This window comes from Mirounga angustirostris, unplaced genomic scaffold (genome assembly GCF_029215605.1).
Source record: "Mirounga angustirostris isolate CCGP_5_RB_7025 unplaced genomic scaffold, mMirAng1.0.hap1 SCAF_14, whole genome shotgun sequence".
Classification (NCBI taxonomy): Eukaryota; Metazoa; Chordata; class Mammalia; order Carnivora; family Phocidae; genus Mirounga; species Mirounga angustirostris.
In genome coordinates this window covers 80,943,879-80,962,602 of record NW_026991722.1, presented here as the reverse complement: position 1 = coordinate 80,962,602, position 18,724 = coordinate 80,943,879, and the positions used below count along the sequence as shown (strand labels likewise).

General features: G+C 49.4%; 1 protein-coding gene across 4 annotated transcripts in view; it reads left to right on the top strand.

Annotated features, from left to right (window-relative positions):
* The first annotated feature begins 1,474 nt into the window (after window positions 1-1,474).
* The window catches only part of VSIG10 (V-set and immunoglobulin domain containing 10), a 32,946-nt gene continuing 15,696 nt past the window's right edge, over window positions 1,475-18,724 (top strand). For 3 of the 4 annotated variants that reach the window (XM_064578463.1, XM_064578461.1, XM_064578462.1), the window contains exons 1-3: window positions 1,475-1,859; window positions 9,150-9,431; window positions 18,051-18,353. In XM_064578463.1, the coding sequence (XP_064434533.1) occupies window positions 1,490-1,859; window positions 9,150-9,431; window positions 18,051-18,353 (955 nt within the window). In that variant the 5' untranslated portion in view covers window positions 1,475-1,489. The other variant, XM_045887544.3, reaches the window with a different exon arrangement.

The window sequence follows — 18,724 nt, the reverse complement described above, 5'->3', positions numbered from 1 at the left end:
ACTGTACTGTCCAGAGCAGCCCGAGGTGCTACTGAACATCAGGGCGGGGCAGTTCCTGACAGCTTCTGTCTCAGGGCTGGCCACAGCCTGTACCCAGACCAGAGAGGGTGGGTGTTTCCTGGGCCACACAGCTGTCCTTGGAGCCTTGCTCAGGGTCATGCCCATGTCTGCCGGCCCAGTGACCCCCAAAGCATCCAGACGGTAGTAGCCTTTGTATAAGTAGCGAAATAATTTTGTTTGGCACGTTTTGGTGTGGGACAGAGATGGGCTCTAGTCCTGGCTTTGCCACCAACCAGCTCAGTGACTCAGAGCTTACCCTCCTGGAGCTCTGGGTATGTCATTTATTCAGTGGGATCGCATGATTTCTTAGGTAAAAGGATTGTAGGGAGGGCTCAATGAGATTAAGTTTCCAAAGTGGCTTTGGAAAAAGGCCCCAGCCATGCAAACTATTCAGCATTGTAAACCATCCCGAAGGAAGTTGATCCTTCTGCGGGGTGGAGAACTGGTCATAAGCACCTTGCATTTGACTCAGCAAATATATCAGGAGGGCCTGTTCTGTGCAATTCCCCACCTGAGGTACCACCAGGGTCACAGAAAATTCCAGATCCTCAGCTGGAGACTTGCCAGCTATTGATTTGACTTCTATCTTGTTCGCTTCAGGTGGGGAATGTGAGGTAAGGAGTTTGTCAGAAAAGTTGAGGAGCTACAATATCAAAGCCAACGAACTCTCCTTTGTTTATTTAACAAATACATAGTAGGTGGTTATGAGGTGCCAGGCACTGAGGAAACAGGAAGAGGTCATGTAGGATAGAATTTACCTTCCACCTCAAGGTAAAAGATGAAACACCAAACTGCAGGGAAAGGAGGAAAACTGTCAGGAGCCAGCTGAAGAGTTAAATCATTTCGCAAAAGAGGGAAAAGGGAAGAACCGTGCAATTTTATGGCTCAGTTCATCAGGCAAAACACACTCTTTTTATTAGTTCCAAGAGGATTTCATCATGGAAGAAGTATTTCAATAAGGGGCCTTTGGGCAACAGAACAGATGATGTTTCTTAACAGCAATTTTTGGTTTTTGCCCCAATATTTTATGATGAACATTTTCAAACATACAGAAAAGTTGAAAGAAGGCAAACACCCTTAATTGCAATTTTTTTTTTTTTTTTAAAGGAAGTTCCACCTAGGGCCGTTTCAAGTATCAGCTTTTCCTGAGGATATGGTAACCTTGTTTTTCCTAGGACAGGATGGAGTGAGGATGTGGCAGGGAAGAGGGATGGCAGCTCTCTGGGAATCAGACTGGATGGGGTTGCCGTGAGGCGGGGCGCGGGGTACAGAAAGCTCTGAGAACCGAGTTCTGCTGACCCCTGGGTTCTCGATCTTGCTGTGTGGTCTCAGCTAGCTCACAGCCGCTTTTGGCTGGGGGTCTAAGGCATCATTTTCTCCTGCTCCAGACTTGCCTTCTTCGTCCTGCAAAGGGTAGAAGAAGACAGCCATGGCGGCCCTGGCGTCCGCCCTGAGCACGGGAAAGCACGGGAGAACCCTGCAAGAGCTAAGCTGGGACGCCGAGGGGACCCCGAATTCTGCGGCTTGGCAGCCCGCCCCTCCGGCTGGCCACGCGCCTCCGGGTGCTGCAGCCGGAGCGCCCGGGAGGGGAAGCAGCCGGCGAGCCGGGGCGGGGGTGCCGTCCGGCGGCAGCTGCAGGACTCTGCCCGGCCCAGCTGTCGCCGCGACTCCGGGCTGCCGTCCCGGGCCGAGTGGGCTCGGGAGGGACCGGCCTCCGCGCTCCACCCCCGGCCGGGCTGGACTCTGCTCCGCGCGCCCGGGCGCGCGCCCTTTGCATAAAGCCCTCCTCCCCGGCCAAGGTAGAGGAAGTCGGGCTCCCGCCTGGATGGGAGGCGGGAGGGAGTCCCGCTCCTGTTGTTTTCCGCGAGCGGGAGTGGGTGGCGGGCGCAGAGGGCGGGGTGCGCCCTCCCACCCCGGGCCGGGCGCTCCGGAGACAGAATCGCGCCGGGAGTCCGGCGCGGCTCCCACCCGCGGACCTCGGGCTCAGCCCAAGCATCCTTCCTGGGGGCTGCGGAGAGTCGGGCTCCTCTGTCGTTCCGACGACCTGGGAGGAGCGCTCAGTACCCCAGGGGCCGGGGCCCTGGGGAGGGGAGGGGCGCACGCCCACCCAGCCGGAGCCTGCGTTTCCTGAGGAGCCCCTGCCGGCGTCTGGGGTGAGATGGCCGCGGGCGTCCGGGCGTCCCCGCCGCAGGTCCTTGTCTGCCTCGGGGTGCTGCTGGCCCGCTGGGTCGCCGCAGGTAAGGGGCCGCGATCCGGAGGGAAAAGTTGAGTTTCGCCAGGCAAAGGGGAGAGCCAGGGACCCAATGCCCTCCGACTCCGCGGGAGCCGTTTGTAGCCGCGGCTCCGCAGCCTCCCCGGGAGGGTCTTGAGTTTCCTGCTCGCTCGCAGCTCGGCTCTCTTTGCAGGAAGGAATTTTCCCGGGCGCCTGATGGAGGGCAAGATAGCCCTAGTCGCTTGGAGTGGGCAGCCAGCGAGGCTGCAGAGGGCCTGCGGAGAGGGGATGGGAGAACTGGGGAATTTGAAGATGGGGAAATTGGAGAGGCACGTGTAGGGGAGAAAGTGGTTTTTGTTGTGGCTTTTTTGTTGGTTGGTTTTTTGCTTTTTGTTTTTTTAAGCGTCGGATGTAAATCTGCGTTCTGGTTTTACCTGCTGCGCTGGGGCTCAAACTCCAGGCTCCTTTATTTTTCTCTCCTTCCCCTGCCCAAGGTTGAACTCGCTTTATACTTGTAACCTGTGGATTTCCCTACACACCCCTTGCAAGCCGACCTGTTCGGACTAGCACGTTCAAAACCGTGCCTTCCGTCCTTCGCCTTAAAGAAACACAAAACAAAACCTTTTTATTTTGAAGTTATTTCAGACTTTCAGAAAATTTGCCCTTCCACTTGACATGACCTCTTCCACTTGACATCTTCCACTTGGCAGAAGGTCTTAAATGCTTCACCTGTGCTCTCCCTCCTAACAATTAGTTTACAGGGTTGCTTACAAAAATATATAGGATATAAAAATATTGAAAAAGCATTTTTGACTTTAATGCACCAGCGAATGTGTGTTTTGTGTGCAGGGCAGGGTGACGAGCAGTGAGAGCGAGGACTCAGGTAGAGGGAAAGGAGATGGGGCCAGCAGGTGGTGTACCTTGCCAGAATACTTGGAGTGTTATTTTCTGTGTTACCCATGCCCACACACACTGCTGATCGGTTCCTGCAGGAATTGCCCCCCCCCCCGAGCTTCCTAGCAGCAAGTGCCAAAAGTTCCTAACCCTTAGGCTCTCCTAAGATTTTTTGTTTTGTTTTTAGCAATCATTTAAAGGCAGTAACATTTCCCATAATCTAGGTTTCCAGTTTATCTGGAAAAATCTGATGATCTGGCAGCACAGGGCTTTTCCACCTGGAACTGAACAGCGGTGGCCCCCTTCTACCTAGGGCATGTGACCCCAAATTTGTTTTGCCTCTCCTGTTGTAGTACTTACCCCTGACCCTCTTCAGTTATGGACCGTACCTGCTGGCCCCTGCTGGTATTTGACTTAGTGAACACTATGCTACGGGGAGGCGGAGAGGACAGTCTCCGGCTTGCTCGCTCCAGAAGTTAAAGGTGATAGTTGCCGGGGCGCCTGGGTGGCTCAGTCGTTAAGCATCTGCCTTTGGCTCTGGGTGGCTCAGTCATTAAGCGTCTGCCTTCGGCTCAGGTCATGATCTCAGGGTCCTGGGATCAAGCCCCGCATTGGGCTCCCTGCTTAGCGGGGAGCCTGCTTCTCCCTCTCCCTCTACTGTTCTCCCTGCTTGTGCTTTCTCGCTCTCTCTGTCAAATAAATAAATAAAAACCTTTAAAAAAAAAAAAAGGTGATTGTTCCCTTCCCTCTGGCTGTCTGCAGTGTTTACTGCGCTGTGAACATCAATGGCCTTGGGACATCAGAACCCTGGGTGGAAGTCATCATTCTGGAATGAACCAGCTTTTAGCCCGGCTGCGGCTCACCACACAGGGACACTGCCTCCATGCCGTGCCCAGCCATTTTGATACCCAGGCCAAGTTCACCTTCGTGGGTAGTGCCAGGGGGCTTCCCCAGCTTGGTGTATTTTTTTTTTTTTTAAAAGATTTTATCTATTTATTTGACAGAGAGAGAGCACAAGTAGGCAGAGAGGCAGGCAGAGGGAGAGGGAGAAGCAGGCTCTCCGCTGAGCAGGGAGCCCGATGCGGGACTCGATCCCAGGACCCTGGGATCATGACCTGAGCTGAAGGCAGACGCTTAACCAACTGAGCCACCCAGGCGCCCCCAGCTTGGTGTATTTTTGTTGTTTGTTTTTCAAATTGGGAGTTATCTCAGGGGGAAAAAAAATTGTCATTTCACTCCTGACAATGTTCATGCCTGCACTGTCACCTCAGCTTATAAATCCCGGGTCATTCTTGGGAAAAAGGTTGGTAGGAAAAAAAATAAGTGTTTGGGTACAATCTCAACTCTGTGAATGATAATATGAGGGCAGCATTGGGAAATGGTTGTTTATATTGTTCCCTCCTTAGGTCCATATTCTGAATTTAAGGTAAGGGGGGAGGCATTCGCAGACCCTGTGGATACCATGTGGACAACTTCTAGTAACACAAACTGTTATGATGTCTTATTGTCTCATCCTGTCTGATCGGGAGACCAGAATAAATCCCTGAGATCCCAAGGATTAAAGACCTCAGTGGCAGTCCCAGATCTCCCAGCGACTTGAGGGGGACTTTAAGGAAATCACTTAAGCTTTCTGAACCTCAGTTTTCTCATCTGTGAAATGAGGGCGCACGGGATGCACCCTCAAGGACCGCCCCTGTGTGTCCATGTCAGACAGACGTCACTAACTGATGACCGTATTCTTTTCCACTGAGCCGGGGCTCTGCCTGCCTCATCTTGAACCCAGCCCCTCAGGACTGCCACATCTCAGGACGAAATGACCTCCAAGGTCACCTTTAGCTTCAGTGGCTAAAAAGAATGGAGTGAGCAAAGCCAGGAGGAGTGAAATGCCTTAAAATGGTTTCTTTTGTGATTGTGTCTTTCTACTCCTTGGAGGAGAAGACAATGTTAGCTCAAGTTCCAGAACTAGACTTCTGCCAGGGCTTTTCCAAGTTCTTTATTCATTTGCCAGGGAGCTGAGAAGGGGCAGGTCTGTAGGTCTCATGAACACACGCTGCATCTGTAATTCTACAGTTCATCTTCTCTCTTCTGTGGGCATTGCCACTGAGAACTTGGGTTCTCAGGCCTAATTGTTTAAAAATAATTCTCACCTGCTTTTCAAAGTGATTGTTCAGAAGCCTGTCTTGCTGTTTTGGAATCTCTAGCATTAGATGACATTGTCTGCCTTCCAGTGAGTGGCTTAGAGTTTTTTGGTTCTTTTTTTTTTTTTTTTTTTCCATGTTGTCCTGGGATTTGGGAGTGGTGTGGCCAAGATGAGGAGAGAGCTGGAAGGTCCCGTGGCTCCAGGCTGGCTTCCAGTCTTTCAAATGGAACCCCTTCCAACCAGACAAAAGGCCAAAGACGGATCACTGTTACTCTTTCCTTTATAATAGGGAAGGATTTTCAGAGGCAGATGGCAGTTTATTTATTTTTTTACTGCTTTATTGAGATATAATTTACATACCATAAAATTCACCCTTTTAAAGTATATAATTCGGTGGTTTTTAGTATATATTCACAAGATTGTACAACTGTCACCACTAATTCAGTCCGGAATATTTTCATCACTCCCCCCCGCAACAAAAAAGAGCGGTATGCTTGACTATTAGCAGTCACTCCTCACTACCTCCTTTGCCTCAGACAACCCACTTTCCCCAGCCCTAGACAACTGCTAATCTACTTTCTATTTCCACAGATTTGCCTATTTTGCACATTTCAGGTAAATGGAATCATACACTATGCAGTCTTTTAGGACTGCCTTGTTTCACTTACTATAATGTCAGGATTCATCCATGCTGTAGTATGCACTCCATTCCTTTTTATGGCCAAATAATATTCCCCCTGGATGGATATACCACATATTATTTATCCATTCATCAGCTAGTGGGCATTTGGGTTGTTTCCATCTTTTGGCAATAATGAATAATGCTGCTCTGAACGCACATGTAAAGTCTGTGTAGACATACGTTTTCATTTCTCCTGGATCTACACCTCGGAGTGGAATTGCTGAGTCATACCGTGACTTTAACCTTGTGAGGAAGTGCCACGCTGTTTTCCAAAGTAGCTGCCCCATTTAAAAATCCTACCAGCAACGTGTAAGGATTCCAGCTTCTCTGCATCTTTGCCAGTATTTGTTCATTTGCTATGGTCTTTGATTTTAGCCACTCTAGTGAGTATGAAGTAGTAGGTGTCCTCTTGTGGTTTTGATTTGCATTGCCCTGGTGACTAATGATGAGCATCTGCTCGTGTGCTTATCGGCCTTCTGTATATCTTTCTGGAGAAATGTCTATTCAGATCCTTAGCCCATTTTTAAATGGTATTATTTATCTTTTTATTGTTGAGTTGTGAGAGTTCTTCATATGTTCTGGATACAAACCCCTCATCAGATAGGTGATTTGCAAACATTTTTCTCACAGTCTGTTGGTTGTCTTCTCACTTTCTTGATGGTGTCTTTGGATGCACAAAAATTTTTATTTTGACAAAATCCAATTTAGCCATTTTTCTTTTCTCACTTGTGTTTTTGGGGTCCTGAGAAACCATCGCTTAACCCAAAGTGACAAAGATTTATTCTTTTTTTTCTAAGCATTTTATAGTTTTAGCTCTTACATTTAGATCTGTGGTCCATTTTGAGTTAATTTTTATATATGATGTGAGGTAAGGGGTCCAACCTCATTCTTTTGTACACAGATACCCAATTGTCCCTGTATGGTTGTCAAAGGCAACTTATTTTGTAATGAAACACCACTTTTTGCAAAACCCAGTGTATTCACATACTTTGAAAACTTCTGATGTGGTGGAACGAGAACATTTTGGAGGATAGCAAGAAATCTAGCTTCTGGTCCCACCCTGCTACTTTCTTACTGTAGGACTTGGAGTTAGCCCACTTTCCTTCTTGGCATCACACCTTTCTCATCTCCTGAGTGTGACAGCACGAGTAGAAGACTCCTTACAGGTTCTGCCGATTAGTCCTGGGCCTGTGGCCTCTTTGTATTTGGACACTGATTGTGCAGGGGGCTGGAAAGTTTTGACACTTCTCAGCAAATGGGCTGCATTTGCTTCTTGTTACCTGGTGACAGTCTGTGCCAGATCAGTCGCCCTTCACACCTGTCAGTCATGAGTAAGCATCAGAATCACCTGGAGGGCTTGTTAAAATGCAGCGCTACCTTCTGCCTCCACCCCTAGATAGGTGATTTATCTGATTTAAATGTTCTGGGGTGGGACCTGATCATTGGCACTTCTAAAAGCGGTGAGTCCACTGCTGCTTATCTGGGCTTTTGAACATGTTGTTCCCTCTGCTGGGAACCCCATCTTCCCGTCTACCTGGCTAATTCCTACCTGTCCATCATATCTCAGTGTGGCCTGCTGCAGGAAGCCTTCCCCGGCAGTCACCCCAGCTGGACTTGGGAGCCCCTTCTCTGAGGCCGTGTCATGATATTTATCACCCTGGATCATAATTGCTAGTTTATTGTCTGTTTTCCCCACTAGACTGTGAGATCCTGGAAGTCTCTCTCTGTTTTGCCCATCACTGGCTCCCCAGTGCCTAACACAGGGCATGCCCAAAGTTGGAGCGGCGAGAGCGCTTTGACTTCCAGGATCGTTTACACCTGAGATGGCGAGAGCCAGCAGTAGGAAGGTGGGAACAAAGCCCAGGCCCCCTTCCTTGCATCCCTTCTGGATTTCCAGGCAAATAAAACCACTTGGGTTCTGTATCGGTTATTTATTGCCACTTTAGTGCTGCATAACAATCACAAAATGGCCGTAAGTACTTATTATAGCTCAAGGGCTGGGGTCAGTCAGCTCTGCTGATCTTGCCCGGGCTCACCCTCGTGTCCGGGCGTCCACCCGGTGGCTGAGGGCTGCTCGGGAACGACCTCAGCTCAGACGATTGAGACACCTGGGCTCTGCACATGTAGCTTTCATCCTCCTCCCGGGACCTAACGTGGGCACGCCCTGCTCCAGGTGATGGCAGGAGGCGAGCGTGAGCAAGCCCAGTTATTACGCGCGCGCTGCGGAAGCCTCTGTGCGCATCCCGTTTGCTGACATCTCATTGGCCAGAGCAAGCCACGTGACCCCGCGGAGCGTCCGGGTCGTAGCGCAGAGCCGTCCCGCGGTGAAGGGCACGGATAGTGCGGGGAGGGGGGGGTTGGGGCTCTCTCTGCGATTGCCATTTACGTACGGCAGGTTCATTAACATCCGCAGAGTGTTTAAAAACACACACCTGATTTCTTTCTTTTTTTTTTTAATTTTTAATTTTTAATTTTTTTTTAAGATTTTATTTATTTATTTGAGAGAGAGAGAATGAGAGAGAGAGAACACCTGAGAGGAGATAGGGTCAGAGGACGAAGCAGACTCCCCGCCGAGCAGGGAGCCCGATGCGGGACTCGATCCCGGGACTCCAGGATCATGACCTGAGCCGAAGGCAGTCGCTTAACCAACTGAGCCACCCAGGCGCCCTGTTTGTTTGTTTTTTTAAAAGATTTTTTTTTTTTGACAGAGAGAGACACAGCCAGAGAGGGAACACAAGCAGGGGGAGTGGGAGAGGGAGAAGCAGGCTCCCCGCAGAGCAGGGAGCCTGATGTGGGACTCGATCCCAGGACCCTGGGATCATGACCTGAGCCGAAGGCAGTCGCTCAACCGACTGAGCCACCCAGGCGCCTTTTTAAAAGATTTTATTTTATTTATTTGAGAGAGAGAGAATGAGAGACAGAGAGCATGAGAGGGAGGAGGGTCAGAGGGAGAAGCAGGCTCCCTGCCGAGCAGGGAGCCCGATGCGGGACTCGATCCCGGGACTCCAGGATCATGACCTGAGCCGAAGGCAGTCGCTCAACCAACTGAGCCACCCAGGCGCCCTTATTTATCTTTCAATCCTAATGCAGAGGGACGGTGCACAAGGGAGGGTGTTCAGAGACGAAGAAATGTAGTAACAGCCTGACCTTTCCTCGCACAGGTTTGGAGGCTCTGGTCATTGGGCAGGTTCACGAGAACATTACTCTGCACTGTGGCAACGTCTCGGGACCAAGGGGCCCGGTAACCTGGTACCGGGATGACTCGGAGCCTGTCTTCCTCCTGTCCTACAATTCCAGCTTCCCGCCGGCTGAGCCGCGCTTCTCTCTGGCAGATGCCAGCTCGCTGCACATCACCGCGCTGAGGCCGCGGGATGAGGGCAACTACACCTGCCGGGAGGTCCTGAACGAGACCCGGCGGTTCCGAGTGTGGCTGCAGGTGGCTGGTAAGTGCGGTGGCAGGGCCCTGGGGCCGGCTGGCCAGGCGCTCGGAGCCCTGGGTGGGAGGAGGGCCTTGGAGGCATTCCCCGGTTTCATCCTGGGCTCTGCTACCTGCAAGCCCAGTGACCTCTCACATCTGGATGTTCTCATCTGTGAAACGGGGATGAAGAGAATTCTGGTGTCCTGGGATTGCTGTGACGACTGGATTCTGGTTTATGTAGATAAAGTGCTGTTAATGGCTCCTGGCGTATTAGTTAGCGATTGCTTCCAGCTTGTTAGCATCGTCCTTGCTGTTAATGCCATTTTATTATGCACCAGAGTCAGAGTATATAACATGGTGGAGTCGGACTGCCTGAGTTCCAGTCCTGAGGTTGTGTCACCTTGAGTAAGTAGCTGAAGATCTCAGAGCATTAGTTTTCCTTATTTGTTTTTTTTTAATATATATATATATTTTAAAGATTTTATTTATTTATTTGAGAGAGAGAATGAGATAGAGCATGAGAGGGGGGAGGGTCAGAGGGAGAAGCAGACTCCCTGCTGAGCAGGGAGCCCAATGCGGGACTTGATCCAGGGACTCCAGGATCATGACCTGAGCCGAAGGCAGTGGCTTAACCAACTGAGCCACCCAGGCGCCCAGTTTTCCTTATTTGTTAATTGGGGATAATACATTACAGACCTTGTAGGTGTAGTGCTCTTATGCTGTGGTGCTCACTACAGGGCGTGGCGTGAGCTACTATTACATTACATGCTACACTTTCCTCAAATAGTATCTTATCTGTGGATATACATGCATGAATTTAGAATGGGGGTTGGCGGTCGCCTGGGTGGCTCAGTCGGTTAAGCATCTGCCTTCAGCTCAGGTCATGATCCCAGGCTCCTGGGATCAAGTCCCGCATCGGGCTCCTTGCTCAGCGGGGAGCCTACTTCTCCCTCTGCCTGCTCCCCCTGCTTGCGTGCTCTCCCTCCCTCCCTCCCTCTCCTTCTCTCTGACAAATAAATAAATAAAATTAAAAAAAAAAAAGAATAGGGGTTGGCAAACTCTAGCCATATCTGTGGGCTAAATCTGGCCTGCAGGCTATGAATATTTTTTACATTTTTAAATGGTTGAAAAAAACTCCAAAGACAAATGATATTTGTGACATGTAAAGATGATATGAAATTCCAGTGCCTGTAAAGTAGGCTTTATTGGGACACAGCCACACTCATCCATTTACATCTGATCTCTGACTGCCTTTGGTGCTATCTTGGCAGAGTTGAGTGGCAATGATGCGGGTCATATGACCTGCAAAGCCTGAAATATTTACTCTATAGCCCTTTGCAAAGAAAGTGTGCTGTTTACTGGTTTAGACGGATATCCAGCTTCTAGATCCAGAGTGTGTTGTTTGGTAGAAATATACGCGTGATCCCTATTGCTTCCTGGTTTCCTCATCTGTAAAATAATTTACTTATTTCTTTATTCAACATATACGCATTGAAAGCCCAGTGCCGGGCACTGGTCGAGGCACTGAGCCACAGGAATGAATAGGACAGACCAGGCCCCTGCCTGCATGGAGCTCGCATGCTAGTGGGGGAAGACGGACAGTAAGCAAGTACATGAATGCATCAGGCAATACGAGAGTGATGAGGGCTCTGCAGAGAGTCGAGGTGGGGTCATTCTCTGAAACACTTTAAATTAGAGGGGGTTAGAGAGAGCCTTTTGGAGGAAGTGACATTTCAGCTGACTGATGAGTAAGAGCCAGTTCTGCAGAGATAAGAGTAATTCAGGAAGAACTATATCCAGTGCAAGATGAGTTGAGTGTGGTGTGTATGCAGATGGGGAGAAGCCTGGTGTGGTGGGAGCCCAGTGTATGAGAGGGTGGGACTTGTGTTATGGGTTGAATTTTATCCCCCCAAAATATTCAAGTCCTAACTCCTGGTATCTGAATGTGACGTTATTGGGAAATATGCAGACGTAATCAAGTTAAGATGAGGTCATTGGTGTGGGCCCTAATCCAAACTGACTGGCGTCCTCCTAAGAAGAGGAAAATACCTGTGAATTTGGAGACACACAAGGAGAATATTGTATAACAACAGAGGCAGAAAGTGGAGGGCTGCAGTTGGAAGCCAAGATATGCCAGGGACTGATGACCACCATCAGGAGCCAGGGAAGAAGCAAGGAAGGATTCTCCCCTGCCCTCCCGACACGTTGACTTCAGACTTCTGGCCTCCAGAACTGTGGGAGAATCCATGTCTGTTGTTTTAAGCCACCTCGTTTGTGGGACTTTGTAAAGGCAGCCTGAAGAAACTGACACACCTGGCAAGGAGTTGAGATTTTTGTTGTTGCTGCTGTGGGTGCCAGAGGAAACTCCTGGACCTTTAAGCATGGGTGTGGCATTATTTCAGTGACACACGCAGAATGTATGTGTGTGATCTCAGGAAGGACTGATAAAAATAGGGAAGTCAGTTGGAGGCACAAGATGTTGGTGGCCAGAACCAGGGTGGTGGCACTGGCTCTTGGTGAAAATGCACAGCTTCTGAAACAATTCTGGAGGCAGACCAGTAAGACATGCTGGTGGATTGGAAGTGGAGGATGAAGAAAAGCAAGGCTTCAAGGGCGCTTCTAGATTTTTGGATGGTCTCTAAGGTTTCTGCCAACTCTTAAGGCTTTTGGGATTTGGGAGTGCAGTGGTTTTGTGTTTGGAGATGCCACAGTTGAACTGCTGAATTGCCAAGAATGAATGTGGGTGTGTGAAAAATGTCACCCATCCTTGCCCAGCTCTGTTCAGTTCCTACTGTGAGCCCACGGGCAGCTCACTCCAGCTGCCAGTCATTAATAATTCCTCGTGGCAGTCTCCTCAATAAATGCCTTCTCTTTCGACCACAGAGTAAGATGGCATTACAACTTGTTGCTTTTTTTTTTAAATCATCATTCTCTCCAGTTTATGATGACTTTATCTGCCATTGATTAATCATTGGCTAAGTTTACTGGAGGGTGGATTAGTTTTATTATTGCCCTGTAGGGACATAAACGCAAGGCCTTTTTATGATGAACGTGAACTTGTAGCTTAAAAGAATCACTAAACTCAAATGGCTCCTTGGGGCTCCCTGAGTTACTGTGATGTGATTTGTATTATGGAAACTTCTTCATTTGGAAACCTACGGCGTCCTCGACTGGTGTAGGCTTGTTTGTAAAAACTAGATGCGGACCTAGTTTGGGCTGCTGTAACGGAAGTAACATAGGCTGGGTGGTTTCCACACAAACACTTCTGGCAGTTCTGGAAGCTGGGAGGTCCAAGATCAAGGTGCTGGCAGATCCAGTGTCTGGTGAGGCTCACTTCCTGGTTTGTAGATAGGTCTTCTCATTGTGTCCTCACTTGGTGGAGGGCAGAGAGAGAGAGAGGAAGGGGGGGTTTCTCTGGAAGAGAAGCAGGAAGGACTCTGCTCTCATGATCTCATCACCTCCTCCCAAAAGCCCCACCTCCAAATACCATCATATTGGGGATTAGGTTTCAACATGAATTTCGGAGGGGATACAAGCATTCAGTCCGTAGCACAGATATCCGCTGGTTTCCCATGCACCAGAGCCCTCCAGAATCTCAGGTCTTGCTCCCATTCTAGGACACACCCTGGCAAACACAGACCCCTCCGGGCATCAGGGAGCCCCTTACTGCTCCTCCTCAGACAGTGGCTGAAGGGGAGGCTTTGACATCTCAGATGGGACTCGGCCCTCATTTTGCAGGGAAGATTTTGGAATATGGATTAGGTTTGATCCGACCGCTATTTCTGGGAGGGGAGGGCCATGTTCTTGCTGAGTGGCTAAGAGCATACACTGAGGTCCAGCTGCCTGAGTTCAAATACAGGTTCTTCTGGCTGTTGTCCTTGTGACATTGGGGAAGTCCCTTGAACTCCCCTCACTTCAGTTTTATCATCTGTGAATTAGCGGTAACCGTGCAACCCAGGCACAGACTCAGTGCTCACGTTCACGAGATTAACGTGCATGGCCCTCAGCACAGAGCTGGGCACACGGTATGCACCTGCTTCACGTTACCTCGACCACCTGGTTAAACAGGTGATGGGATTCCTGTGGGAAAAGTGCATCTCAGGTTCCCAACAATCAGTTAACATCCAGGCCTTTTGAACAGGACCTTCTGCGTGTCCAGATCTTGCTTTTCCTGCCTTTTCACTGACATGGTTGATAACTTAGTCTCTTAAGGAGAAAAGTTTGGAAACGTTCGAACATGGCCTTGGAAGCAAGGGAAAAAAAATTCTGAGATGTGACGAGTTGTTATCTGTAAGTGACTTTGAGTGTGTGAGTGGATGGAGGTGCTGCAGAGACACAGAGCTGGCTGTAAATGGGCCAGTAACTTCTCCCTCCTTACCGTTTGGAATCTCTGCCTACTGATCAGGGGGCATTTGGTGTCTCTGCCTCCCGGGGAGTCAGGTTTCTCTGGGCTAGGAGGATTTAATATGCCTGGAATGGGCACTGCAATGTGATTTTGTTATTTGTCTCAGGACACAAGACTGAACTATATTGTTAATTTAATGGTGCAGTTGAAGAGTCTTGTCCTCCAGATTGGGACCACTGCCCCTGAGGATACAGAAATCCTTTAGTCCAGAGCAGTTCAGGGCTGCCAAGGCTACTTATTTCATTGACTTACCCATCCTCTTCTGCCTCCAAATTAGGGTGGGCAGGAGGTTAGAACTGCGGTGTGTTTACCTGCAGGAAGGCTGGAGGGATGGGCAAGGTAGCACAGACTTGAACACATTCCACTAGACTTTGTTCTTCTTTAGAGATATCAGCTCTTGTGCACTGGGGAGCTGAGTGAGCAGATGAACCTGTGGAGGCCCGCAGTCAGACTTCATGGTACGTGGTGCCGGACTCTCCCCGTGTCTGTTTTTCTCAGGCCACCCAAGTCCCCTGAGGGGACATTTGAGCTGGATGGCACATGGACTGTGAGGAAGCTGGTTTGTATCAACCTCCAAGAATCTCTTTGGAGTCAGCTGGGGCTTGGGGGATGGGGAGTGCTCCCGTCTAGTGAGTGATGAGGCCGTTACATCAGGAAAGGCCAGGAAGGGGCCTCAGAAAAGTCCCATGTTCCCTGACTAATTGGGTTCATCTATTTTCCCTCATTCTATGATGCTGATGTGCCTCCTCACAACCTAAGGTCCTGGGGAAAGAGTGTGTCAGGCACACTGAAGAAAGATTGTTGGTTCCCTTCAGAGAATGGAGGATCCTTGCCTGGAGATTGATTACCTTGAGTCTTGCCAAGTTCATCTGAAGCAGAGATGGGTGCTTATAAGAAGCGGAAGACCTCGGGGTTCCAGCTCTTTGGACGGAAACAGCAATCACTAGGGAAATTGGGAGGCAATGGGGTTGTTGCACGTGTCTCTATGTTCAGTCTCTAAAAGTGATATCAAAAAACTCTGTGAGATCCCCAAGGATCTTATCCCACTCTAGAACTATAGGTATGCCCACTGATGAGCAGAGACTACCTGGTACATTCTTAGGTCATTTTCAAATCAAAATGCTAGTATGAACAGCAAATGCCTGATGACAACTTTTCCTTTCGGCAGAGAACCCAAGACACGGAGATGAGAATCTCCCATTTTGTGGGTCCCTGAGTTGTAAGTCAACCCTTTGAGAGCCTTGACTGGCCAAACTATGTCCATGGAGGGGAAGGAAAGAAGTAACTTGTTCCTATGTCAAGAATGTCCGCAGAGAAGAGGACGGCAGTGGCACTGGTAGATTGTTCTAGAACAGGAATCCAACTTTTTCTGTAGAGGGCCAGATGGTAAATATTTTAGATGTTATGGCCCAACTGGTAAAGTCGAGGATGTTATATAAAAACTTATATAACAAGAGCGAAAACACATTTCTACTTTTTTTTTTAAAGATCTTATTTATTTTGAGAGAGAGCGTGAGAGCACAAGCAGGGGGAGAGGCAGAGGGAGAAGCAGACTCTTCGATGAGCAGGGAGCCCAAAACGGGGCTTGATCCCAGGACCCTGAGATCATGACCTGAGCCCAAGGCAGACACTTAACCGACTGAGCCACCCAGGCACCCCTATATCTGTTCTTTTCATTTCATAGGAAAGACAAGAGAGAATGAGAGCAATGGGCACTTGTCCAAGGTTGTCTCTCTCTAAGTGGCAGTAGGATTTACACCAAGGTCTGTGAATTCAGAGTACAAGCTCATGACCACTAGGCTAAGGCATCCATCCAAGAAAGAGCTGAGAATTCAAACTACAATAACCAAGGCCTCAGACCTCAAACCTTTGTAACCACTCTATATTTTTATTTATTTGCTCTTTTATTTTTGTCTCCTCTCCCATCTGTCTCTCTGAGTGATTGCCACCGTCACCCTGCAAGCAAAAAAGGGCCGGTGGGCTTCTCTTTGGGAATATATATCACGTGGGTGGAGAGAGCAGTGGAAAGGAAGGAAATGGGTACCTCCTTCTGGTAGTAAAGTCAGAGCAGGGGAGGAAGCCCAGGGAATCAAGAAGATGGCATCAGCTTTAATTAAGAAAGCAGACCCAACCCAAGGGATTTATGTGAGCTGTAACCTCTGAATGCTTAATTCAGGAGGCTTTTAAGGTTCTCTCATTTCATTTATTTTTCTAATCCTCCCACCTGTTTCTTCTCATCCATTCCCTGTATCCAACGCTGTTTTCTTGCTGAGAATTGTGTGGTCAAAAGCCCCTCCCAGCCAGGTTCTGGGGGTCCACACAGTCCATGCCAGGCCACCGTGGCCCTGCAGACCACAATTCACAAGACCCAGGCTGTCTAATCTAACGCGCTGCCTTTGCCGGCCCGGGTTTTGACTCTTAGTACTACAGAGATGCCCCCTGCTTCATTGGATGCCTGCCTACTGTGGGCACGCCCTATTACCTGCTGGTCTGCATACCTAACCAGCTAGCCAGCAACAGTAAATGGTACCTCCCAAACTAATGGCATAATTTTTTCCACAGACCCTCTATGGGAGGTGACATGATTCCAGCAGATCCATGCAACGATTAGGAGCCAGCCCCAACGTGAGAAGCATATTGTCAAGAATATTGTCCGGGAAATCCACCATTTCTATAGTTATACAATGGCCTCAGACATAGGTGAAGTAGATGCTGTACTTTGAGGGGCTCTGGGAGAGCCTTTTCCTTCCTGGAATAATTTTTCCCACCAGCCTATTTCTGTTTAAATTCTTTTGGTCAAGCATTGCCCTTCCTGGATTCTTCTTTTTAAAAGGGGAAGTCTCAGGGTGCCTGGGTGGCTCATAGGTTAAGCATCTGCCTTCGGCTTAGGTTATGATCTCGGGGTCCTGGGATTGAGCCCCACTTTGGGCTCCCTGCTCAGCAGGGAGTCTGCCTCGCCCTCTTCCTCTGCTACTCCCCCCTGCTCATTCTCTCTCTCTCAAATAAATAAAATCTTAAAAAAAATAAAAGGGGGAGTCTCTGGGTGAGGTAACACACTCAATGGCTTTAGTCTAAATAGATATTAGTTATATTCCTTTCATCAAAAGAGATGCGGCATCTTGGGTGCACTGGGTACCAGCCGTGGGAGGTCATTTCTGGAGATGAGAAAGAAGTTCAGAAATGTCAGGGGGACGCAGATAAGATCCAGCACTTAACAAGTGCTTCCAACGTGACCAACGTTGTTCTGAATGCTGTACCATACTCACTGAATTATCACCATAGCCCCCTGCGGCAGGTTCTAGCATGGCCCCCATTTTACAGATGTGGAAATGGAGGCTCAGAGAGGTTAAGTAATCTGCCCAAGGTCACACAGCTAGTGAGTGGAGTCCCGAGTTGGGCCTGGAGCCAATGTATCTTGTCTTTCAGTGTGAAATTGTGCTAGGACTCTCCAAGCCCACCCTGAGGCTCAGTGATTCTCTAGGAGAAGTCCTAGGACTCGGCAAGTAATTTGATTTATCACAGCGAGAGGCTACAAAGCAAAATCAGCAAAGGGAAAAGGCACATGGGGTTAAGTCCAAGGAAAACCAGGAGTGAGCCTCCAAGAGTCCTTTCCCAGGGGCGTCACATGGGACACGCTTAATTCCTCTGGAACAAGTTGTGGCGACACGTGTGAAATGTTGTCTGCTGGGAAGCCCCTTAGACACCCAGCACCCTGGATTTTCACTGGGGGCTAGTCACATAGGCACCCTCTGCCGAGCACATACCAAAATTCCAGACTCCTGGAGGGGAAGCAGGTGCTCGGCTTAAACCACACTGTTTGTACAAACGGTTCAGGCCCAGTGAGCCTCGATCTCGTCAGCTCTGGGAATGGCAGAAACCCTCCTGAAATCCACGCTGTGGTCACCAGCCAAGGCCAACCTTGCAAGCGGGTCTGCTGTGTTCACTCTGTTAATGCACAGGTAGCCGATCCACTCACCAGCGTGTCTGAAAAGGAGTGATTTGCTTTTTTCCCTTTTCTAGAAGGCTTGAGCCCCCCACCCCCAATCAATCCACATTTATCTCAGGATTAGAATGCATAGGGGCACTTGGCATAGCATTTATCACATAATAAGTGTTTGACAGATATTGTCATCCTCACTGGCTGCTTCCTGCTCATTTCTGTGTCTGTTCGATCTGGTAAGGAGCTCAAGTTAACTCGTAAGGGATTAATGCTTTCTCCATTCCCCCTGTCATTCCCAGGCGGCCCCTGTGAGGTTGAGGTCAATATCTCCAGCACCGGCAAGCTCCCCAATGGCACCGTCTATGCGGCCAAGGGCTCCCAGGTGGACTTCAGCTGCAGCAGTAGCTCCTGGCCTCCCCCAATGGTTGAATGGCAGTTTCGGGCCCCAGATTCCAGCACCGAGCCCTTTGGAAACAACCTGACAGTCAGCTACTTCACTCTGCTGCTGATGTCACAAAACCTCCAAGGAAACTACACCTGTTTGGCCACGAACATGCGCACTGGGAGACGGCGAAAGGTGACCACCGAGCTCCTGGTCTACTGTGCGTAAGAAGCGCTCCCCTCCCCCCTCCCCCCTCCCCCCTCCCCCGCGCCCTCACCTTGACCCTTCGTGAACTGCATGTTTGTGCCTCTTCCTTTTGTCTACAAAGGCATGCCTGCTTCACGGGTCCTAACGTGCTTCTGCGGCTCTCTCAACACACACGTACACACCAGGCACTGTGTGTCAGAGAGGGAGTCGCTGCTAGAAGCTTGCTGCTAAACAGGGTTACAGGAGAGTCCCTGTGAGCCACAGAAGGAAATTAATGCCAAGCCTCATGCTTGCTTGTTTTGTTTTTTTTTTTAATTGAGGTGAAAGTACAGAACAACCATTTTCAACCTTACGACTCAGTGGCATTTGGTACGTTCACGGTGT